Raw genomic sequence first — 25,035 nt, 5'->3', positions numbered from 1 at the left:
GTTCAGAATGCAGTTCGTCGTTCCAGCGACGCGTAAATATCGCTTCTACCCAATCGTACCCCCAGGCTGTTTTAATTTCACAACTGTATTACGTTCGTTTATGATACATATTGTCGAGATATTGTTTCGGTGAGCGGCAAACAGTAACATATAGATTTCTGTGGACATAACAAATTTGCAATTCTTATTTGGCGTGTAAAAGGAGAAACACTGACAGAGATTACGATTACTCGATCCACTGCCCCTTGTCTGACACGCGATTAATTTACGCCACTGAATCGAAATGAACTTTCTCTTATGTCGCCCGTTCCTTGTTACATTTGTTTAACGTATATACGTGTTGTTTGCAAGTCGTGCACGTATTTCTCCACGAAGCACTGAATATTCCGTGTCAATCTGTTTTCGACAACGTTAATTACATCGCCAACGGCAATAGGATGTGACTCGCGTCGAGTGGGAACTGTTCGATAAACGATGACGCAAATCAGTGTCACATACTTGGTTAAATAATCAATGTGGACAGGAAGAATTTGCCAACAGGTGAACAACAGAATGCCACACGAGCCTCGATCGATCGTCGAGTAAATTTAATTCAGCAAGTTGAATGCAAGTTCGTGAAATTTGAAAGCGACGCATCGCACGATGGATCAGCAGCCGTTTCTTTGGCATAAAAATTAAAAAAAGATTAAAAGTAAAAGCACGTCGCGAATCACCTACGAAGACAGCCTGTAAAAATAATAAATAACCAGATAAATAAATAATAAAGTAATAAATAAATGACAAAGTGAGACACGAGGCTAATCTGTGTATTAAAGATCTTCGAAAATCGAAGCAAAAAAAAAAAAGAATAAGAACGAAAATCAGGCGGAAACGTTTAGATAAAAATGTTACCGCGTTCTGATTTTGTCTATTCTTCCTGTATCTATCACGTTGCACGAATCCACGCACACGATTCGATAATATAATTACAAAAGCGCAAATCATATACCAGAGAGTTCATGGATGAATCATGTCACCGGAATATCCGATCATTTACGGTATCGATTGCCTTTGTCCGTTGTCTTTTCTCTTTTCTCTTTTTCTTTTTCCGTGCAGCCGAACGGAAGCAGTAAGTAACGGTGTGCACCAATGAGAGACGGAAATAATGGGCAGAAGGCAGCTGTTGGCCACGACCCAGTTCGCCTATTTTCCCTAGGATCTTTCATCGCCGTCGTTCCCTCCTTTATTTTCTTCTCTTTTCCCCGTTTCCGTGCTGCTTCCTTTTCTCCGACGTGACCGTTGTTGAGAAGAAAAGATAACGGCCAAGAATCGTAAGGACCCGTCGGTGTTCCGGCTTTAAGCGCAGCCAAGGTCTTGAGAGAAATAAACTCTAGAACGGCTTACTCCGAGGAAAGTAAGCAAAAATACGGAGATTATGGAATCGAGACGAAATCGAATATGAATGTTACTGGTTCTTTGAAATTTATACTTACTTTGAAAGGATAAGAAGAAGAAACCATCGCGACAAAGAATTTTGAAAGAAGCAAATTACGCGAGCTTATCTGAACGCGGCACGCGTTTCTACGTTGTAAGATGCAGTTTGCTCGCAAACCGAATATCCGTAGAAGCGACTACGGACCGCCATGATTTCCCCATCTAACGAGCAAACCTTCTTCCTTGCTGAAGAATTTTCTTACGGTGCCAGACTTTTAGCCAGTCTGTAATGCGATAAAGATGCGAAAGGTGTAGGTAGACGAAAATAGAGGTACGAGAGTAAAATCTAAGATCCTTGAAACTTTGCAACCTGTGTTGCTGGATGCGGGATATGCAGGATATGTAAGCAGCAGAAAGAAAAACTCTTACGATCCGTTTATTTTCGCTATCCGTAGTCTCTGGAAATTTCGAGGAAACCAAGAGAAACAAAAAAACGTACTTCTGTGCTTGTTATTCTTCCTATTACGTCTGATTATGTCCTCGAATAGGACGATAAAAAAGATAAAGGATATTATTCGAATGTAATAAATTGCTTACATCGTAAAATTATTATTGAAAATATAAATTCCTCGAAAGCCTGAGGCTTTTCATTTCGATCTAGCATTCCTTCGTAAGTATCGTTCGTTAGTATCTTCGAGCTCGACCGATTCATTTCCAATAATTATCGCAACGAAAAAGAATAAATCCCGATAATATCTGGCGGCAATACGATCACGCCGATTCTCTCTTCTGTTCCTCTCGCTTTCCAGGGTCCTTGTAATCTCGAGAAATATGTACTTCTGAAAAGCTTCTTTTATGAAAAACTCTACCATCTTGGATCTGAATATGTTCGAATTCAAATTCTCAATGTCCATAATCCATCACGAACGATCAATTACGAAGAAAAGTATTATTTGCGTTTGACAAAGTAACGAAAAAAAGGAAAGTGGCGTTTGAGAGAGCACAGGTGGTGATGTTCCATGTTCCCGTGACTCAGCTTGTGATTTGACAAAACGTTTCGGTTTCGAACCTGTAATTGCTCGCGAAAGGTTTACTCGCGTGGCCATCTGCCAGCTATCTATACCCGTTTATCGTCACAGAGGAGATGGTAGCAAATAAAAAAACCTTCACGACTTTATTTTCCGGTTAATTAAATTGTCAGCGATACTATAATTGTCGTCGTTCTATCACTGCTCAAAAGTATTTGCACGTACATTTACTTACTATCCGACACGATGAAACCAAATTACCTAACGACAATTATCACTAAAAAAGATGAAAAGATGCAAAAAAGGTGATGATGTAATTCGTTGTTACTATCTACTACGTACGAATCTACGACTGAATATCGTGAAATCTTATAACACGATAAATTTGACTTTCATTAATAGTTGTTTCTTTAGTAATATGCGATAAGAATCAAAGATTACGAGACTATGAAATTGTTACTCGGCAAATATTTAATCATAGAATTATCAGCTGAAAGAAGCAAAGCTGAAATTAAAAGACCGATTTTATACTATCCCCAATGTTTTCGTAATATGTATACCTAAAACCCTCGTAGTAACAATTCGTAGTAACGTTTCATCGATACCTTCTTCTTCTAACCAACAGGGGGAAGACATTACCGCCAGTGAAAAATAGAGCAGGTTAAATCATTCAACGCGTTCTAAGAATTCTAACCTGCTGTTATCCTACGCTGTTGTTTCTCCTTCGATCATCCACCCCGCACTATCTATTCAAATAGTAATTAACTCGAGTAGCCAGACATTTCTGCGAAGAAAATGCCCAATTTTCCTACAACTTTAATGCGAACAGCTCGAGAACGAACGTTCGATAGCCTGCAAACCTGTCTCTTGCAACAACATCGCGATCGAGACCTATTGCACCGTCTAGACACATTGATCCATCTCAGCCAGGCCACGGAAAATCCTACTTCTAAGCATACGAAATCAGGATCTGCTAGTTGGAGTAGTTTCGACCAGTAACCGAGAATAGACTGCCAATCGGTGGGCTTCGTTACTTGTTGAATGCGACCCATTGTCTAACGCCGTTTGCCCTCCTAAATGGATTTCCAAGCGAGCCAATAAGACAATAAGCTCGCACAAAGGCGACCACCGCTCCAACCTCCGTTATACTCCCCTTGTGCTATCCGCAGGATTTATAGAGAAAACGAGTCGAAAGAAAAAAGAAAAAGAGATAAAAAGAAAAAAATGCCACAGGCCCCTATCCATCCATTTCGTGCAATTTATTTTATAATATTTGTTCATTTCTGTCACGTCCACTTTATTTCGGAGAAATTTTATACAAATATACGAATTGCGACGATAATCGCGTACTACAAATTTTCCTATGTGAAACTTTTGAATTAAAAAAATGTAAGAAGTTCGGTACAAAGGCGGGAGATTGAAGTATTTTACAGTGAAAACTTGTATAAGGGATAAGTGTAAGTGGTAAATTATTTAGTAAGAACTTTCTTTCTGCACTCGTTGATAATGAAAACAAGTAGCAAATAGTATCCCATATCCTGTTGCCGGGTTCTCTGAAAATGAATCAACAGCTCTTTATGCGTTTTAATTCCACGCTCTCCTCTGCGCCCGTCTTGTTGGAAAAATTGATGGGCGGGACGGTGGTGGTTGGGGTTAGGCGTGGTGTGGGCGGCGGGATAAAAAGAAACGAAAATCGTACAAATATAAAACGAAACCAGAGTTTTACTGTGATAACTATTGAGTCTTCTGGTAACGGCTTATAAAGAAAATATCGAAACCATCCATCAAAGTGTAACTTCTTCGCTTCTCGTGAATTTTCTCTTCTTCTTTTTTCGTGTCTTGTTTTCGAATTCACGGAAATTTCGTCGATAGCGAAGGAAAGGTATCGGCGAATTGTCTGAATCGAAAGTCGAAGCGAACTGGTGGACCGAAGGACTCGACACCAACAAAGAGAAGAAACGCAGGAAAAGCAAAGAGAAGCCAATCGAAAAGGCAGCAACGAGAAGAAATTCTCCGTGAAAACTTTCACGACAAACCGTTGGTGGAGTTTCCCTTTGCCGAATGAAACAATCATTACGTAAAGCATTGTATGTGCACGTGTATCTTTTACACGTGTAACTTCCATGGGATCAAAGTCGATTTTCGTCGGTGACTCGAAACGAAACTCTTATCGAAACTTTCTTGCTATACGTTAACTTACGGCAAAAAGAGTGTTCCAAAAAAACAAGAAACGAAGAAAAAGAAATTGGAAAGTTACGTTATTCCTCGATAATTATTGTACGATCACACATTAATTACTTACATCTAATTGTATATTTCTAATTAAGCTTTCTTCGAATATTATCATCACTGTGATTACGATCATCACGAAATAACGTTTTACATAGTTTTATCCATTCTATCGATTCTCTTTACCTTCCTTCCATCGAATATTTATATTTACTAAATTTATTCTTTATGGGTTGTTGCACAATGCGTGGGATGCATCCATACACGCGCGAATAGCGGCAACATTACGCTCTGTATGTACAAACACGCGTTCAACCTACCTTCCCTCTAACTACACGAATTTAATTAATTAAATTTCTTTCGCTTATTTATGTTTCCTTTACTTCGTTTCACAAGTTAATACGATAATACGTTTTAATTTACAAGCGTACTACTCTCCTAATTATAATTTGTCAGAAAGTAATCTCTCCGAAGTAAAGCATGATTCGATGAATTAGCGTATTAAGCGTATAAAAAATTTGGTTAAAAGACTATACTTTCGATACAAAAAAAGAATAGTAATTGATAGTCTCCTCGTGCTCGTCTAAACCGCGATGCGATAAGAACATGTGAAAGACAAGTTTCATACGACGATAACCGTCGATCGTCCATCTTTCGTGCAAGCTAGTCGCTTCGCAGGTCGGAACTGAGTTTGATTAACCCGGAAATCGGTACGTTGCCGCTTTCCGTTAATGTACCCTTCGAGCTCTTTTCCGAATCCACCCCGCCGCCGCCACCCCCTCCCAGCCATAAGAGGTCAGGGTCACGTTATCCTTGGCTTAGTTCCTCGTGTCTCGTCATTTACGCCCCATCGACGCGATAACTCGATCGTACACGCGCGAAAGTTGTTACCGAACCTCGATAAATCGATCAATCGATCCGTTCGACTGAATTCACGATTACGGGGGGATGAAATTAATACGAGAAGCCGAGTTCATCCGTCAACGAATAAATCGATGCGCGTGCTCTCGCACGATTTTCTACGTGATACAGCAGTCATACGAATGTTTGAATATTTCTCTCCCTCTCTTTCTCTCTCTCCGTCTCTCTCTCTTATCTTTACGATCGAATAAAATCTTTTTCTTCGGAAGCCATCCTCGTTTGGGTACACCGTAAAAGCTTTTGCGCCACGTTGGAAGCGGTCCTGGAAATTTGACGCGACTTTCTCGCCATAAAATATAAGAGGAGAAAAAACGCGTAACATTTCTTGGAAAGAAGTCGGGTTTGGTCGTTGGAATTTTTGCCGAGTTCACGTACCCGATAAATCTCAATTTCCTATCGATCAAAGAATACGTCGTTCTACGCTGTTTATAAAGCTACCACGTGATTCTATTTTCGAGGGAAAAGGAAATTATCCTTGCCTTTCCTTCTGCCAGCGGACTATTTCATACGAAATGAAATTCATAACTCGAACGAAAGCCGTCATATCGAAGTCATATCGAAGCATTACGATGGTTGTCGATCTTGAAACCGTAAATTTGATAGAAATTCATGCAGAGATTGGACGTGCCAGGAATTTATAAACTTCATGTTCTTGGTAAATTAAGCGTATTCATATAAATTGGTAAATAAAGTAGCGTCACTAATTACGCTAGTTGCCAGCGAATGCCTGAACACGCTGGACCAATATATAATTGTTTCGTGGCGAAGGCTTATCGAGTCTTGCCGCTGTGCAGACAGGATATTAACTCGCGGCTGTGTTCTACAAACTTGGCATTATTGGCAAACGTAGGACTCCGTTTATTATACCGAAACTGACGATCAACGAATATAGGTAAATAATAGATTGGCAGAAAATTAATTTCGCTGCAAGAAAATATATTTTACTTTTCTATCCGCTTTCTTGCCTTCTCTTTTTTTATTTAAATTCGTATGAAAATAGCATCAAGACGTTCGAAACGTTGTCAAATTAACTGCCCATTCGATTGGGCAACATGCTCACGCGTAAGACAAGATCCCATTTTCTTTCTCGTTAAATATTCTGATGAAACGTATGACGATAGTGTTTACCGGGCGAGCCTCGTTTCCTGAAACAGATCCTCGTTACATTCTTTACGAAGTTGTCAACAAAATTCTTGATACCGAGCCTCTCGCTCCTGCCTATCCTCTCCATTTCGCCTTCTCGTTACTTTCGTCTCGCGTTCGTGTTTTCTTTCTCTTTGTCTTCGTGAACGTACCTACCGAGCCTTGGTACGAAACAAAAGAAAGAGAAGAAAAAGATGAAAAGGCAGAAGATTCATGCAATCCTATAGAACGTGAGAGGAAAGAATAGACGATAGACAAACCAATTTCTTACGACATCACGAGGTCGTAGTCAGCATCCTCCCAGTTACATTCTTTGGTCCGTGCGTGTCACCAGTCGAGACTTGTAGAGCCATTTTTCTCAACTCCGTACAAAAGGTCCATCGCGTATCGCTAACGGAAATTCCGATACGTGCGCGTTTTTCCATAGAACCGGAGGATCTTTCCTCGGATTCACACGCTTTCTCAAGCAAGCGCAGAATTTCCTAGAGATATTCACAAGCGAAAGGAAGCTACGATGTCGAGGACGATCAATTTCTATTCTAAACGAATCTCATCGAAAACAACGCAACGTTCATGAGGTTCTGGATTTCTGTTATTTCCAGTAGAAAAAGAGAGTCGGAATCGTTCTATCGAAGCGGTTAATGCTCTTGAAAGTTGTCTCTTTCTACCCTCTATCCATCTTTTGCCGTCCCCTTTCAACAAACATAGTGACACGACCAAACGCACGAACTACACGCACATAAACACGTACGTATTCACACCAGTATGCACGCGTACACGCGCGCACATAGAGTGGAAGATGAAGCATAGCAGAAAAGAAGAAAGAAACCCACCCTCAGTCTTCCTGTTTCCCCAAATATACGTATGGAGCGTATCTTTGTATTTCTTCTTTGTATTTCTCTCGGCGTCTCCTCTTCTCTCGCGCAATTTCCTCCCTCTTTTCCAGAGCTGCCACACACCGCCTTGTATGTTTGGTCACAGAGGGAGGAAAAAGGACGTAGGAAGGAAGCTGAGGGGAGGGTAAGCGAAGAACGCGGCAAGTTTTTCTCATTCCACGCGCTCCTAAGCCATATTTTAAATCCATCTAACCGACGACCCGCTAACAATCGCAAGACGTTACTTTGACAAGCGAAAGATCGTTGAAGGATCGTGACGCGATATTATTTTTCTGCTGTGTAAACGTTCCGGTCTCAGCCGTGTCTCGCCTTCCGACTCGATCGATTTTACCGATTTTAACAGCGAGGCAAGCAGCCTGGCGAGTCCCTCGCGTATATCTCACCCTCGTTTCATCTCATCTCGCTTCATTCCGCCTCCTTTTTCTCCAACGGCGAGGAACGATCATTGATGGCTTTTGTTTAGGCCTCGCAAACAGACACGTCCCAACACCGTGTATAGATTACCTTGCATCTGAAATGAAATCTCGCGTCGATGCCCAGGCAAACGCATAGCTGGAGAGTAGGATAACGCGAACGAACGGTTCGTGCGCTTTTTTAGTGCAACACTGTTCTGAATCGTTAACGAGATGGACACGATACGAAAGAAAGCACACGACACGAAGTATACTCGAGTTAATCCTTTAGCCATCCAAGTACTTGCGAAGAACAAAAAAAGTAGGATAGGACGAAGAGAAAGCGGTAAACAAAGGAGCGAACGGTTCATATCGAAGTACCCGTCGAGGCAGGTCGCTCGATCAGAGAAAAGTTTGCGAAAGCCACGTCAAGATCAAGGATAGACTGCCGGATGGCGCCTTGCAGATTGCTGCGGGAATTCATGGTCGCCGTTAGTAGAGGGTGACGCGTAGCGCCAATTACATGACCCGTACTACGAAGATTGAAAAAATCATCGATTCGTATCGATTCAAGTTATCGATTATATAAAAAAATCTTAAACAAAGAAATAAAATATAAAGATAGATTTCGTATGAAAACTTTATTATATAAAAAACCGTTTCAGAATGAAAGTCGGAAAATCCGCACAAGTCCGGAAATCTCGACGACAGGCTGAATAGGAGATTATTCAAAGACAATAGGAGAATAACAAAGCACACGGTTATTTGTAATTGAAATTAGCTGTCAAGGTATAATTACGCTGCTCTAGAGTCTCTACCGAATGGTTTAGGCACACTAGCGTATAGGCATTGACATAGAACGCTGTTATATCGCGATCGAGGTGTATACATCGTGCGCACAGAGTATACCGTTTCCAACATCCGTCACCTTTTCACGCTCTCTATCCGAGCTCTGTGTCCGTTCTATTCTAACTTTCCCACTAATTTTGTATCGGCGTTAAACACGCGCTATTGTGTACAAACGCGCGTATTATTCGATTCTAAACTAAATTTGTTCGACTCGAACAAATCTACCATAGTGATTCAAGATCAACGCGACGGCATTCGAAAACTTGCTGCATTCGTGGCCCGGATAACCAACGCACTTTGCGCGTCCTATTTAATATGGATCGATAAACGATCTCGAGACGAAAAGAAAGAATCGTACATGTAATTATAAGTATCGATCTCACCTCGAGGGCGTGTAACCTTACGCTTCTCCGCCTGGGAATACGATTACAGTACGATACGAGTACGCGTCTCTAGGCCGATTAGCCTAGGGCGACACTTTCAGCTTAGGACGCGAGCCTAGGTGTCGTTAATCGAGAGTTCGCAGAGAAATTTAGGGCTTCGAGCGGAGCTAGCACTCGTGCCCCGGATTTTGGGAAACCCTAAAAGCCCGCGCGCAATCTTCTCTCTTGCTGAGATATACGGATACGCGTCCGTGAAGCTACGTAACATACACGCGATCGTGCACAGCCGCGCAAGAAACACACACACACAGAATTTTGGTGTTTGGCTGCAAACGTTAGAAACTCGGGAAGCGAGATTCTAGAGCGCAATGCGCCATCTGGCAGCTACCCAGAATTTCCATCTCTTTTCGACCCCTACTATCTCTTTCACTCGTCCACATTGACGCACCCACCTTCGCTTTCCCTGCCCCACCTCTTTCCTTTCTTCCTAGCACACTCCTTACCGGTGTACGGAAAAACGGGGTGGAAGTAAAACAGACGAGAGACAAAAAGAGACTAGGTGAAATGTCCCAGGAGGAGGGATATTCTCTTAAAGACAAAAAGAAGAGAATAGAACAGATACGCGGGTATACGTACTTATAGAATATCTATCTATACGGTCTTTCCTTTCCTTTTTCTCGCAGTTTTCTATTTTCCCCTCTTTTTTCCTTCTCTTCTCTTCTCTTCTCTGTTTTGCGTCTAGATACGAGTACTACCGCCTTCCTTTGTTCCCCCCTCCCATTCACCCTTCGCATCTCTTCTGCTTTCTTACAGCCCTCCCCGAGTCGACGAAGAAAGACCTTCTTCTCCGAGTCCTTGCATAGTTCGCTGTAGTTTTCTTTGCATTTTAATCGACCCTCGGCTACGTTCCTCGCCAACATATCGGCCAGCTCCACCAACCTCAGCCCTCATTTCATTCTGCTCCTTCTGCCAGCATGAGCTCCACTGGCTGAACGTGGCCCAATACGTGTAATCAACTCGAATACCAACCACATCGCTAAAGGCTATGATCGCCTGATTTTCCTTTTCCTCCTGTTTTCTCTGCCTAACCATCTGTGCATTCCTGTCTCCTTTCCTCTTCTCCGCTTATATCCACTTTTACTGCTTGTGCCTGCTGGTCGCCACAACGCTGACATAGAGATTCGATTATTTTGACAGATCGCCGAACCGGATAAAGATCCCTTAGCAACATCGCCGACTTTATGAATGACCAGCTTCTTATTTCCTCACATCTTCCATAAGAATTTCCCCGCAGCTTCCTTCCGCTACCCGGACGGGCTGCATTTTGTAGGTAACGTTTACTCATCCAACATTCATAATTCTGCCTTTCGCTTTGGTCGCACATACCAAGATTATAATGTTCCCGAAAGGAAATAATATCTTTTGTCGATGGCAAATCTTGCTTGATTTCTAGTTCAAAGCGAGTACGCATCGAGAAATCTTTTCTTAATTATTTATTTTGCATGCGATTATTAAAAATTCAGGTCAATTTAATTTGGATCGATTACGGCTTTCGATTAAATATCACAAATATTCATTTTTATTTTCGCCGCATTTTTCATCGGTATTAATGCTCGCGGTATACGCGGATATCATACTACACCGTGACCATCGAATCGATTAAGAATGGAATTCGATCATCGCAGCAGTTTCGTAGCGAGAACGAGAGATCCGATGGTGCAGTGGCATGCAGTTTTACAAATGCGGCCGAAAGTGCAACGAACCTGCAGCGCACTCCTGCAGCCGCGTATACGACGCGACGCGACGGGATGGGACGGGACCGACGACCCGATCGATCGAGACCACTCGATTAGACGAACTCGCTGCAGACCAACTTCTTTCGCGTATGCTAATCATCGTTTTAGAGGCCTTCTCTATTTTCAAGTGTCGCCACGTAGCAATTATATACCGATAACGTAACAAGCGTAACAAGCGCAGGAAGACGAAAAAGCGTTACAAAATGTTAATAAATATCTAATCTTGCTGGTTTCTTTAAATTCAACAATTGTCATGTTCCAATCTCGTTCTTTTTTCAAGAAGCAACATTTACGATACGAGATATAAAGTATCTTTCTTTCATAAACAACGTGTGGACTAATTTTCATCGCAAGATGCAAACAGTTACTACTTGTACTTTAAAATCTTTTTCTGTTCGGTTGCAATTTACACGAAAACTTTCTTCACCGCCTCCGCGATCGTTGTTTCGCGATTACAGAATTTTCGTGTAAAATAGTCGGTCACCGGTTTGACATCGAAGAAATTAAAAACGCAAATATCGCGTAACTCCGCCTTCTTCGCTTTTCCTCTTCCGCGAAAGCGAAAATTCTGCGTGACCACGATCCTGCGAATCGTAAACGTTCCAATGCGACAAAACATTTTATAGAACATTACAGACGATCGATTTAGCTCGAAATCGAGTGACAGTATTCGCGTTACTTTTATCTAGCTCGTAAATATTCATACGAAACACTCGCGACATCAACGGTTTCCCGTTACCTCTTCCACCCCCCTTTCATTTCCCCTCGTTTGCACAAATTAGGGACGGTTACATCAGGGAATTGATGTCAAAGACAAATTTCATCAAACAGACGAATCACCTGTTCTAACCAGGATAGAAAATTAAAATACAAAGTAAATACTCTACTAGTCTATTAGTCCCCTGTTGTTACAAATTGAAAAAAGAAAGAACTTTTTATGGCTCGCTAGACAAATAGAACAAATAGAAGCTGACTATTCGTAGATACTTGCTCGGTATCATATAATTCTTCGATGCCGAATTAAACTTTTTCTACCAATCATTCAGTCGACTCTTTCATTCCTTTCCTTACTCTACTCAGATTATCAATTTTCAAATGCAAAAATTGCTTTTTGTCCTCCTATAATGCCAAATGGCAGAAAATTATTACGTATTCGTGTAGTATCTGTCCCTTTAATTTTATTGTACTTTGCCGCATTTCTGTATGCATCCACCATTATTAATTAATCCTCTCGATAAATATAACGAATGTATCGTAACTTTTTCCTCTTACAAAGGCATTTTCATCGTATTCTGATCTGCTTTAATCCGGATAATCCGTATATCGATATCAGATGAACAGGACGAATATATTTAAATACGAAATACGAATCGACGAATTCAAGTCTCGCTCAACGACCAAGGAATTATAACTTCTCTTGTTAAAATATTCGCATTGATATTTCGCGACCATGGCCGTCTCGCTCGTTGCATGCACAACGTCAAGTCCTGTCATCGATTCACCGCAACGAATTTTCATAAGGCAGCTGACTAGACACTCGGATAAATATCTTGGCATAAACGTTCGTAAATGCGGAGAAGGAAAACATTTCTTTCGCCGAATTTAATCGCTAAATGCGTAAAACTATCGTTCACCTACCATAATGCGAAAACACAGTGATATAAAGTGATACTAACTTTGACAAGAATAGGAAATTATCTTCTTATTATTTTCGACAGCGAAGAATCAACGACGAGACAGCTTACAGCGTTCATGGTTTATCAACGGCGTTTATTAACCGAGTCGAAGCGTGTATACCAACTGTCAATAACAAGCGAAACTCGCACGTGAATTATTCACGGTGAGTCAAGAATTCCGATCTCGTAACTTTCTCAATTGCGATAAACGGAACGGTACACATTTTAACGATAACCGATGCGCCTTACGATAGTTAAATTTCGTCTGACGAATATCGCTCGGAATTCGTACAAAACGTCCACGTGTTTAATAAAAGAGAAAAAGAAAGGCAAAAATATCAAAACGTTCAAAAAATCCGTGTATATATATCCGTATATGTTTGAAAAGCGAATGCAACCTTAGTCGAAGAGCACGTAGATAATAAAAAATTGATATCGTCGTCGTCGAGTATTTGTTTCGACTGGATTTTTATGTTTAATACATTTTCTTTCGAGCCAAATCGAAACGGTTGATACGCGACGATAGACGCGACTGACAAAGTTCTCTTCTTTTTTTCTCTCGTCTCTGATCAACTGCTCTTGATTTGTATATACGTCATGTACATCTGACATCGGTTACCTTGACACAGTGGCACAAATGTAAACAGAGGCAGAACGCTCTGGTCTGACCCGGTTTTAATATCCTCTACTTACTTCGCCGTCCTTATTTCGCCGTTCCGCATGCGTTACCCTTGCATCGATTCCCAATGGATACCTGATTGCCAAAAGGCGCAATGCGCTTTTGCGCGCTTGTAACAATGGATGTGCGCATTATACGTATATTTATACATGTCACGAGACTCTATTTTATCGACAACAACGTATTTGAAAGCATTTGCAAAGATCGAGGTAAAAGATTCGAGCAAAGATTTTACAATCAATAACTTTTTATCTTTTAACTTGATCGATCCTAAGTCTACGCATGACGCAACGTTTATTTTATCGTCGCGTTAAAAGTTTATCTTCGGTTCGAAAGAAGTGAACAAAACGTATAAAAACGTCGGTTTGGCAAGTTTTCTTTCAATATTACGCAAGTATAATGAGCATGATAGATTTATCGCGTCGATGATATTCTTGCGAGCGAAACTGCAAAACTCTGAACCCTTTCGTTCCTGAATCGGACACCACATCTGGAACCGGTGTCCGATACTTAATATCTGTTGCTTCGAATAGGCGTAATGTTCGATAGGTGGTGAGTGGATCGATGAATCTTTGAGAGCTCGATTAGATGTACATGACCCCCTTTCTTTTCCCTTCTCTGCCACGTCCAGACAACGAAAAAGAGACTAACCCCTGAATGAGCGTACTTGAGAATCGGAGCATCTCGTATTCTTTCTCCTTCTCTTTCTGTTTCTCTGCAGCCCCCACGGGCTAAAATCTTACACGCCGCTAATTGCTACCATTGTCTCCGATGGGAAAGACCGAACCACCACCACCACCTACAGCGGTAGCGACCCGCAACCACCGCCCTTTTCTTTCCTGCTAAATCTTATCGTTGATCTACCTTCTCCTTCCATCTTGCCAAAAGTCTTAGTTACTTGCTGTTTGCTGCACCACGTGCACAGCCGGTTCTTTAACCAACTATATGTACATATATGTATACCATCGCGATTCGCTCAGCCAACGCGACAATGAATTATTTCCTTCGATTCTTAACTCCTGCCTTCGAGTTCTTGCTAACTTGTTTCCCTTCGTATTTCGTATCTACCTCGGAATTGAAAAGTTTCGCGCATACCATCGTATACTTGTCGACCGATCGTGATCGTTGCCCGTGCTTGAAATTTTACCGAGGTCAATAGCGTACAAGTTGTTTGCCATCGTGTAACAGAGAACAAAGTAACTATCGTCAAATTTTCTTCGATGTTCGTTTAACCGTAACTTTAGCTTTCAACACAAGGAAAACGCGCATGTCCTGCGTCTGACCATTGAAAGTACATTCTACCTGATGTTAACGTACGTGCTCCATCTTTCGCTTAGAACGAGGATGATTTTTGTGGATAAGAATCCTTTTCCACCCGGCGTTATTACCCGTTTGTTTCCTCGCTTCTACTTTCCTAACATAATACGACTGTCGTTCTCCACCTGTTCGTTTCGTATCCTTTCTATCAGACAATTTCACCGCTCTTTTATTCGCTATGTACTGTCTTGCTTTCCCGGCATATCCCATACACCGTTTTTCAATCCTTGACTTATTTATTTTCGCTATTTACATGCAAGCTTCGTTGCTGCGAAAATTGATAAATCCAAGTTTACCAGCCAAAGTTTACCTACCCCGTCAATCATACTTTCGTACATACTATTCATATTAAATGGTTTATCTCGAATAACGGCAAACGAAGCATATAAAAATTACTTTGAAACACAAACGATAATCGATAATCACGATAAAAAAATAAGGTCACAGGAGAAAAATACCAATGGAATTCTCTTGGTTGGTGAAGATACTTGCGTTGAAAGTACGATATTTAGAAATACCGTGGTCATATGCGCGATTTATAGGCTAGATCGTTCGTATCTATAGCGCTTGAAGAGCGGATTGCATCTTCGAAGGGGAAACCATCCGGATTGCTGTATGCTCGTTGTATACTCGTTGTATGCTCGTCGAAGTATCTGAGCAAAGTTCACCGACTCCGCTGGCTTGGCCTATTTTTTCACACACACGCCGTGGTGCACCTTCTTTCTTTCACCCCTTCCTCCTCCACGCTAACCTACCGACCCCCCTCCTTTCTTTATTTCTTTCTTTTTTCCTTTCTCCTTTTTTTGAAAGAAGATGAGTACATGACTACACCTAAGCTAAGCCACACACGTACTTTGTGTCAAAACGTCTGAGATAAAAGGGGGAGCATTACCCTGTGCGCGGAAAATGGACGACGCGTTCCTTTCTCAGATAAAAATATAGAATCTCCGATGTACGTGACAGAAGAACACGATACCTCAACTTCTTCCCGGTGATACGTGTATGAAGCTTAAGCAATCACAAACGCGAACAAAGTACGAAGAAGAACTAGAAAACCATGAACGAATTGCCAGCTATAAATTATTGTTACTCTGTAACAAATTAATATTAACCCTCGACCGATATCTTTGGATATGAACTTTATTTAGTTTAGTTGACTAAAAATGCCTACATGTATATTTTAGAAAATGTTAAGTTGTAAAATTGCGCGGGATGATTGTACATATATCTATCAAGGAAATGTTACAAAGTGAAACTAATTACCCAATTTTGCTACATACCCAAAATTTATATTATATATAGATATATAATATAGACTGCTATAGATCAGATTCTAGCGTATTTAAGAGAGGAAGATTTAGCAGAGGGTTGGGTAAATGGAGCGGTGATGAAAAATAGCGTAAGAGTATAGGTAGCCGGTTAATTTAAAGGTAGATACGCGACAGGTATGTTAAGTAGGTTAAGTAAGTATAGGATAGTGTATTCGCATTGGTTTCGAGAAACAGAGATATACGCGTGTATGTTAAGCGATTGTTCGATATGAGACACGAGATATTGAGAGATTTGGCGTGGGAATGCGGACTGGTGCTCCGAACAAAATACGAGAGTGTGCCAAGCCAGGTTGACAAATAAATTAATCTACTAGAAGCTAATCGGAAGAAAAGTTTACATGAGAAAATAAATCGTTTTATCGTAAATATATGTCGGGTTAAGCGTTAGGTTTATTAAGCGTTTAGCTTTAGGGCGTGTAACGAATCTTCATTCGGACTAGCCATCGTTGTTGTACAATAGAGATTATATTTACTGGTATAAATATTGATTTTTACAAAGTTGAAAAATAACCGTGGTGATTAAACACTCGAGATGTTAGTGACAATGTTCTTAGGTTCAATAACGAATCCACGGTCAACGGGCTAACTCTTTGTTAAACGTAGAATATATTTTGGAGCACAAAGTAACGTTTGCTGTGACGCTCGGTATAACAATGCACGTAAAGACGATGTGCAAACTCTCCAAGGTGATCGCAAGAATAAAAGACTGATGGAAATTTTCCTCTCCTTACGATCGCGTTTGTTCGTTACATATTGGCCGGGGATATCAACAAAATTCCAGCCGCCGTTGCTAGGCAGATCCGCGTAGAACTGGCATTGCTTCTGCCCGGGGTTTGATTGTTAATACAACGTGTGTCCCACAATATTGGAACTTCTCTGTTAGATAAAAACGTTCATCCCGTGACCGTGACTACGTTCGGCGACCAGCTGTGTCACATCGAGCCCAAGCCCACCGTCACAAATCACGGGCAAACATAATAGGATTGAATCATAACAACTATTTCTAACTCTTATCATTTAAGTACAGCTATAATAAATAGTCTAGACTAAAGTATTGGGGATCTTCCCAAAAATTCCGAAAGAAAGGCCTCGATGCTCCTCATCTCCGACATATACAGGGTGGTTAGTAACTGGTGGTACACGCGGAAAGGGGTTGATTCTACGCGAAAAAAGAAGTCGAATATATAGAATAACAATTTTTCGTTTGAGGCTTTGTTTTCGAGAAAATCGACTTTGAATTTTCGCTCGGTACGCGTGCACTTTATCGCGTCTCGTTATAACGGATCTCACTGTAGATCGTTGTCTTGATGGATATTATCGCAGTTTAAGTTTGTTTTTGCCGTAACGGAAAATTAGGAATACATAATGAAATAATATGAAGTAACGTATTCGATTGTTTTAAAGTATGAAAGGCTACAATAAAGTGCACGCGTACCGAGCGAAAACTCAAAGTCGATTTTCTCGAAAACAAAGCCTCAAACGAAAAATTTTTATTCTATATATTCGACTTCTTTTTTCGCGTAGAATCACCCCCTTTTCGCTTGTACCATCAGTTACCAACCACCTTGTATATTTCCAGAGAATGGCGTTTTAAATCGTGTGTTGTTGCTCGAGGCAGAAGCAACCTATGCGATGTCAAGGGCCAAGCGTTCTCCAGTCGTCTTTGGTCTACCGACTATGTACCTACTTGTTCCTCGATGCATATGCATGCCTCTACATAACGCATGTATTCGTAACACGAGTCTGTTCGACTGGAAACGACGTATATATACGCGTACATTGGTATACAAGTGACAAGGAAGGTGAATACACCACACGTTCGTATAGAGTCAGTCACGTCGAAAGACCAGATTAGGGACCCTTCACGACGTAACCAGAGATGAAACCGCCGCCACGAGCGGCTCTAATTTTGCGGTAAAGTTTCTTGCGAATCTTGAAAATCCTTTCGTGTCGTCGGCAAAGGCACGAATCGTCGGAGAACTTCCCGAGGGGAGATTTTATCGCTCACGGTACCGCCTCGTTAACTTTTATCGACATTTCCGGCTTCCATCTGACTTGCGTCCTTCGCGAGTTTCATCGAACGCTATTTTTTACGCTACACCGTTACGTTAACGTTAAAATCGTTAAAGGTGGGAAAACGAATAACAGACGAAAATAAGATATACAAACACTCGTTACAATATTTAGCGAATGAAATGATTCTCTGTATATATATATCGCACATTTTTCCAGTGGTGTACATAAAAATATAAATTTGCGGATATAACGATCGATTTCGATATTAAACGTAACGATAAGAACGTAAATGGGAGCAAAGGTAAAATGGTTGTTGTTACGATAAGTAGATGGGATACCCGTGTAATATATTGCCGAAAATACTGAGAAATCGAATAAACGGGTCCACACACAGTTGGTATGTATAAAGATCGTTAATCCACTGGTAATCTTGCTCCTGTAACTGTAATCGGATCATGCTCTCTACGGATTTACTCCGTGTGTTTCAGGTTCGGCGGTCTGATTGGATTTGTGGTCGGGCCTGGATTTAGCATTAAGAAGGATGGGTTGGACGCTCACCGTTCTTGGGGTGGCTTTAGCCATTGTCGTCGTGGCTAGCGCCGCCCTGGCACTTTACAGGAGGAGGTAATTGCACCACTATATTTTTTAACAAACACGTTCGGTGACAGCTGGCACCAGAGATTTTCGAGATTCACAATTCACGATTCACGGGAAATTTTAGTCTCGTTGCTCCGAAGCTTACATTTACCGTTCTTAGTAACGAATAGATAACATCTTTCAACTCCTTGCTTCCCTCTTCGCTGAAACATCAATGGTAACAGTTGTTGCGATTCTATAGGCTCGTTGTACAGGCCCGCGATAACAGAAACGTTCTTTCACGTGATAAGCTCGAGTAGTGTTTTCTTGTTTCTGTATTTTCTCGCGTTACACAACAGGTACGTTCGCGAAGACTGGTAAATACGGCACGTGCAACAGGTTAAAGGGTCGTTCAGCTACCAATTGTATCAGTGACTTCTTATCTCGTCTGCCCTTTTCTCTCATCCAGTTTATCCTTTTTTCAACAAAACCACCTCTTTACGACCTGCAGGCGTCGTTCATCGTTAGATTCGTTAAAGGATTGAGAAACCTGAGAATTTGTGATAATCGTAATAACAAGTCGATAGCCTCAAGTTGGATCGTTGAAGGTGTGACGACATTTAGAAAACCTCCCCTAGGCAGGAGCGTCTCGAGAACTCTACACTCTACTTGTTAAGAGGGAGAAAGCTTTGTTAAACGCTTTGATCTCTGTACGATAATGCTCTACCTTTTAATCGTAAATCATCAAACGTATGAAATCATATCACACAAAATCATATAAAAAGTCAATAACATATAAAAACAAGCACGTATGAATACATAATGAGTATTTAGGTACAAGTGAAAAAGATAAATATCTCTGAACAATAAACAAAAATAGATATCTCTGAACAATTTTATGGTAGGGAAAGGTTCAAGTTCAAAAAGCGTGTGCCGAGCCTTTCGCACGCAATCGATTAAGCAACTGTTGCCCGGGAATGCAGCGAAATTTTATTTTACCTTTCAATATCACACTTGATAAAATTCATTTCTCCTCGTTGATCGATTCCTCGCTCCATCCCTTTGACGAGCGCGCACATCCCCCCATACTCTTAATAGTAGCATATTCCCGTTATTAGTCCGCCGTCGAACACTCCATGTGACCAAACACCTTTCTCACTAGTATATCGAACGTTAAAAAAGGAGGAAGGAAAATGTTCACGACGACTTTTGTCATAATGTAAAATCGGTCGATTAACTAGAAATACCAGCAGAAATACCTTCTCAGTAATAATCCAACTGCCATACCCGTAGTCCAAAAGCTCGATATCTAACCGTAAAAGCAATTTTCACACGATAAGTAACGGATATTTAACGCGAAACATACTAATGTAATTTTAGCAAGGCTACTAATAATAACAATTGCTCGGAATATTGTCCGTAGGTATTGCATCAACTGGCAATGGAGCGCTAGAAACATTTGGAACATCTGCGAGCAATGGCGACAAAGGCTATCGTGGTTATGGGCGCCGCGAGAAGAAAAGGTACACTTTGGTAAAACTAAGAAAATAGAGACTTTAAAAAGAAATAGAGAATTCGCTTAAAATTTGTCACTCGAAAAGTTGAAATTCCGACGATTCGTTACGATGGATTTTCCAGGTTGGTTTAGTGAAAGCACAACATCCAATAGCCCAGACAATTCCCGGTTTATATCGACAACCTGGAAATGCATCTCAACATTTGCTTCACAGCGACAGCGACCTCAGACTCGACGCGCAAGGAGCTTTCACCAGGTATTGCGGTAACGAACTGCGAAATCAACTCCCGATTAGATTACTAATAGATTACTAATTCACTGGACGTTGGTTAATGAAAAGCCATATCGCGTATTGTGAACCGATAAAGCGATTATTTCTTCGACGAGGACGAAACAACCACGACGGATAATAAATATAATTTTATCGTTAACCGAACCGTGGAAGAAATCGCCGAGTAAATTACGATAGGGTGGAGCCATCGCGCGTTAATTTTATTACGACACAGGACATTGTCGAAGCGATAGGCCGGTATTTCTTATATTTTGCTTGATGCGATCGACCACTTGATGACACAGCGATAACTTTTTCCGGAACAAGCACTCGGAAAATAATTGGCTAAAACCATCGATAACTCGACTAACTTACAATCGAATAACAGTGTCGTTATTGAAAGCATTAAATCTTAATTATTGTCGTTATTCGACCTCCTCGTGCATTCGTTGTTTCAAACAACGAACATTAAATAAATCTCTGTTCGAAACAATCGTTAAAGTATTTATATTCGAAGGGAAAATTACGCGATTTCCTTTCTTCGGTAAGCGTGCGATGTCTACACAACCGGTCGATACTCGTTTACTAATATTTCACACGATAACGAGCTAAAACCGCGCTGCTGCGAAATATGAAATCAAATCTGCATCTCGCGCCGTGTCACGCGGCCAATATTTCATATTCGACAAATGAACAGTTCGGCTTAATTTATGCGCCGAATTCAAAACGATACATATCTACGTGATTCGAGCGTTCGATATCATCAGTGTGATAAAAATATCATATTTAGAGAAATGAAAATCAGATCGAGAAACAATGTTCCAACCAAATTCGCCGCTCGCGTATAAATCGAGAAATACGAAGAGAGTAAACGCTTTGACGAAGAACATACAATGGAGGAAAGAATAAAAGGTTGTTCGTCTCAAAACGATATAACTTGCGATATTTGCAGATTCGAACCGGTAGATAGAGATCTTCATCCACCTCTGGGCACTGCTACCGGCAGCACCATACCACCGCAGCCTTTGAGACCAGCACCTCAACCAAGGCCAACTTCACGTCCAAGGCCATCTCCGCTTCAAACCTCCAGCACAGTAGACTACCTGAGAATGCAAGAAGCTGGCCCGGTACCTCTGACACCGCCGCCATCGTTGCAGAGAACAGCGATTCCTTCGAGGTCGAACGGCCCGTCGGTCTTTCTTTTCCAGAGCGAGCCCATGAAAAATTATGGTCTACATCAAGTATCGAACGACCACGGTTCGTTTAGATTCGACGGCGAGAAACCGAACACCATGACGAATGAAAATATTCAGATGACACCGTACGGCTCGCAAAATCACATCGACGCAAGACTGAGATACGAATTCGAGGAAGAACCGAGGAAAGAGCAGAATAGGCACAATCCTTACAAGCAATTCGATACCGGCCTCGAATCGACAAGAATTAGGTACGGTGTACATGGTGTACCTATAGCTACGCTAGATGGGAAAGGGGACGAGGACAACAACACAAGCTACGGCAGTTACGACATCGTCCAAAGGAGTCACATAATACGGCAACATGTCCGGAATGATTCGAGAAGCTCGCCAAGCAGTTTCGATATGACGAATTCTTCGAATGCCGCCAGCCAGACTATCATGGGATCGATATACGGATCCGAGGAACTATCCAAGATGCTTCGCAGCACTCAGAGTCTCGGCAACGACCTCGATCGTAAGAGCAACGAGATGCAAAGCATCGAGATGACGCCCTTTACAAGTTCCAGCCTTCAGGACGATATCAGCCCGTGCTACCTGTATCGCGAGAATCAAGGGTTGCAAAAGGTCTCGCAGTATATTCAGAGCTTACCCGATCTTCCTATATACGACTCGATCAACGAGCTCGGACTCCACCGAGATCAGGATCGCATCCTCTACGATGACACGATTCAAACATCGATCAACGCGTTGAAGGTCAACAGTGAGGCAGCTTCCAGTCCGATACCACCGCCACCCGCGCCACCTGACCCACCGAAAGATGTGCCAAAGAAGAACGGACAGACAACCGGCGAAAGAATATTTAACGCTCTCAGATTGGTCACGTCTCACAGCTACATCGACGCCTCGGAATTTTACAAGTATACGTCAAATTGATCATTCTGTGAAACAAAAAAAAAGAAAAGAACTAGAAGAAGTTTGCGTACGAATAAATATTAACGATTTTGTTCTTGATTGTTATAGCTCAGTCATATCCTCGGCACAACAAGTTCAACGTTTCACCTTCCCACCGAGATCTCCGTCGTTGGTGGTGGAGGATAACTCCACTACTAGGTTGCACGATGAAGTTCAAGATATTTACGCGGAAAACGATTCCGATGTGATAGGTCCTGACGGCTCTAGGCGTAGCTCCGATCTTTACAGTCCTGAACTGAATTTAGAAGCACATAGAACTGCACAAGAGGTAGTATACGTCGAGTCTAGGAAGACGTTAGAATATTATTAAAATTTTAATCATCGTATTAAATCTTTACGATTTTAGGTGTACAATAGTTTACAAGATCCACCGTCGTCGCCGTTGTTAGTTAAAGATCACAGCCAAGAGGTTTACACGTATATGACTGACCCAAGCTTCACGAGAACCTCAGAGGTACGACTATACTATCGATCTTGGTTATATTTTAAACTTTATTCGATGAATCGTATCATCGTATATATCATTTTACTTTCAGGATATTTTAAACAGTATCGAGCAAAGAAAAAAAAGTATGGAGAGATTGAACGGTATCCATGAACTCAACGAACTCGATGACGCTGACTCGTTAAGGTAGCCTTCGATATACGATAACTTGGTCGATCTGCCTTAAAAAGCAAATTAATCTCTAATTTATTTCACAGAAAACGAAACAATCACGACTTTTTTGTCGCACTGGAGGAAGCGCAATTGAAGCGAAAGTTCTCTCAGGTACAATTTCACTTTCAGATATATTGATTTTCTGTTATTCAAATATAATTTCATTCGCAGGCATTTGTCACAAACTACACGATGAACGATTACAATGACATCAATCCCGGAAGTCGTCGTGGACCTCAGGGGCCGGATCCAGAGCCACCGCCGGATGAATCGAACCTAAAAAGGGCAATAAGCTGCGAAAGTGTATGCTCGGATACCAGTGTAGTGTTAAACGATCTCGAAGAAGCACCTGTCGTCGGTCATGTGTGCGTCGGTGTCCAGTACGACAGATGGGGTGGCCGAGGTGCTGATAGCGAGGGTGATCTCGCGGTCAGCGTTCTCGAAGCCAGAGATCTCGTCACCTCGGATGGACAACCTGCTCAAGATACCTTTGCCAGGTTTGAACATTTCGTCAATCTTATTACGTTTGATACTGATTAGATTAATAATCCAATGAACGAAATAATTTCCAGGTCCGAAATTTAATTATATCAGGAAAAGATCGTAGAAATATCTAAATTTAACCGTTTCAGGATCGAATAGTTCTTAGATTTTGTGGAAAATTTGTTTTTATCGATCATTATTGCTTATTATTGCACAACCAATTATTAGTTAGCGAATAATTTGTAAAGCGCAATATTGCGTACACGCGTCAAACATGAAAGGGTTAAATATTACATATCCACCATAGAAAGAAAGATGGTTAAATTAACCGTCGATACTTATTTATTCTTTTAGAGTTTGTCTGTTACCGAACAGACAATTACACGTGAAAACCCGGCTGTATAGAGGCAGTCCGTCACCTAGTTATCAAGAAAACTTTTTGTTCCCCCTGGACGATGGTCCCACTGGAAGAACTCTTCTCGTCGAAGTATGTTATTTTAATTAAAGTAATTCAAAATATGTAAAATGCTTGATAAGCGATATTATCTGCATGGGAAATTTTTAAGGTATTTTCTGACGAGACCAGTATAGGTGATGGAACATCCCTCATCGGGGAAGCTAGGTTACGTCTAGGACCCGCCTCAAGAGCACCTGCAACTACGTGGTTACCACTTCTGGGATCAGCTTTGCCCACGCCAAGACTTGGAGAGTTGATGTTCTCTTTGAGCTACTTGCAAACGGCTGAAAGACTCACCCTGGTGGTTGTGAAGGCTAGAAATTTACATGGTGTCAGTACCGTGCCCGGTGATTTCTTCGTTAAGGTAATAAAGTGCTTGTTTCTCATTGTAATCTCAACGTACGCACCGAGGTGTGTCTAAGAAGTAAGGAGACTGACCCCGTAAAAATGTTCATACGTCATTTAATGAAAAATGTACATTGTCCCCTTCAAAATAGTTCCCTCGAGAATCTATACACATAAACGCGAAAAAAGAAAGATAAGATTTATTATATTATATAAATTAAACATTTTCAAAATTAAATAGGCTAACTGAAATTATTGTGATCACGTATGATCCATAGATACTGATTGATCATTGAATTATGCATTTATTATGTTCCAAAGGTTTACTTGCTACAACAAGGCAAAAAAATCCACAAGAAGAAGACATCTGTGAAAAAGGGAGAAGAAAGTCCAATCTTCAACGAGGCAATTATTTTTAACGTACCCAGTCATATTCTGCAGGTTTCGAATAATTTTTAATTATCAAATTTGTTAGGTATTGTGAGAAAG

At 41.3% G+C, this 25,035-nt stretch overlaps 1 protein-coding gene across 2 annotated transcripts in view; it reads left to right on the top strand.

Annotated features, from left to right (window-relative positions):
• The window catches only part of LOC100651631, a 62,122-nt gene that overhangs the window by 31,232 nt on the left and 5,855 nt on the right, over positions 1-25,035 (top strand). The window contains exons 2-14 of one of the 2 annotated variants that reach the window (XM_048411730.1): positions 7,681-7,754; positions 18,558-18,693; positions 20,069-20,168; positions 20,284-20,417; positions 21,385-22,548; positions 22,652-22,871; positions 22,950-23,057; positions 23,140-23,234; positions 23,306-23,372; positions 23,433-23,758; positions 24,099-24,231; positions 24,311-24,565; positions 24,868-24,987. In XM_048411730.1, coding sequence (XP_048267687.1) covers positions 18,611-18,693; positions 20,069-20,168; positions 20,284-20,417; positions 21,385-22,548; positions 22,652-22,871; positions 22,950-23,057; positions 23,140-23,234; positions 23,306-23,372; positions 23,433-23,758; positions 24,099-24,231; positions 24,311-24,565; positions 24,868-24,987 — 2,805 coding nt within the window. In that variant the 5' untranslated portion in view covers positions 7,681-7,754; positions 18,558-18,610. The remainder of the gene's footprint in view (positions 1-7,680; positions 7,755-18,557; positions 18,694-20,068; positions 20,169-20,283; positions 20,418-21,384; positions 22,549-22,651; positions 22,872-22,949; positions 23,058-23,139; positions 23,235-23,305; positions 23,373-23,432; positions 23,759-24,098; positions 24,232-24,310; positions 24,566-24,867; positions 24,988-25,035) is intronic. The other variant, XM_003393593.4, reaches the window with a different exon arrangement.

This window comes from Bombus terrestris, chromosome 2 (assembly GCF_910591885.1).
Source record: "Bombus terrestris chromosome 2, iyBomTerr1.2, whole genome shotgun sequence".
Classification (NCBI taxonomy): domain Eukaryota; kingdom Metazoa; phylum Arthropoda; class Insecta; order Hymenoptera; family Apidae; genus Bombus; species Bombus terrestris.
The sequence above is the reverse complement of the archived record's forward strand: the minus strand, read 5'-3'. Positions and strand labels throughout refer to the sequence as shown.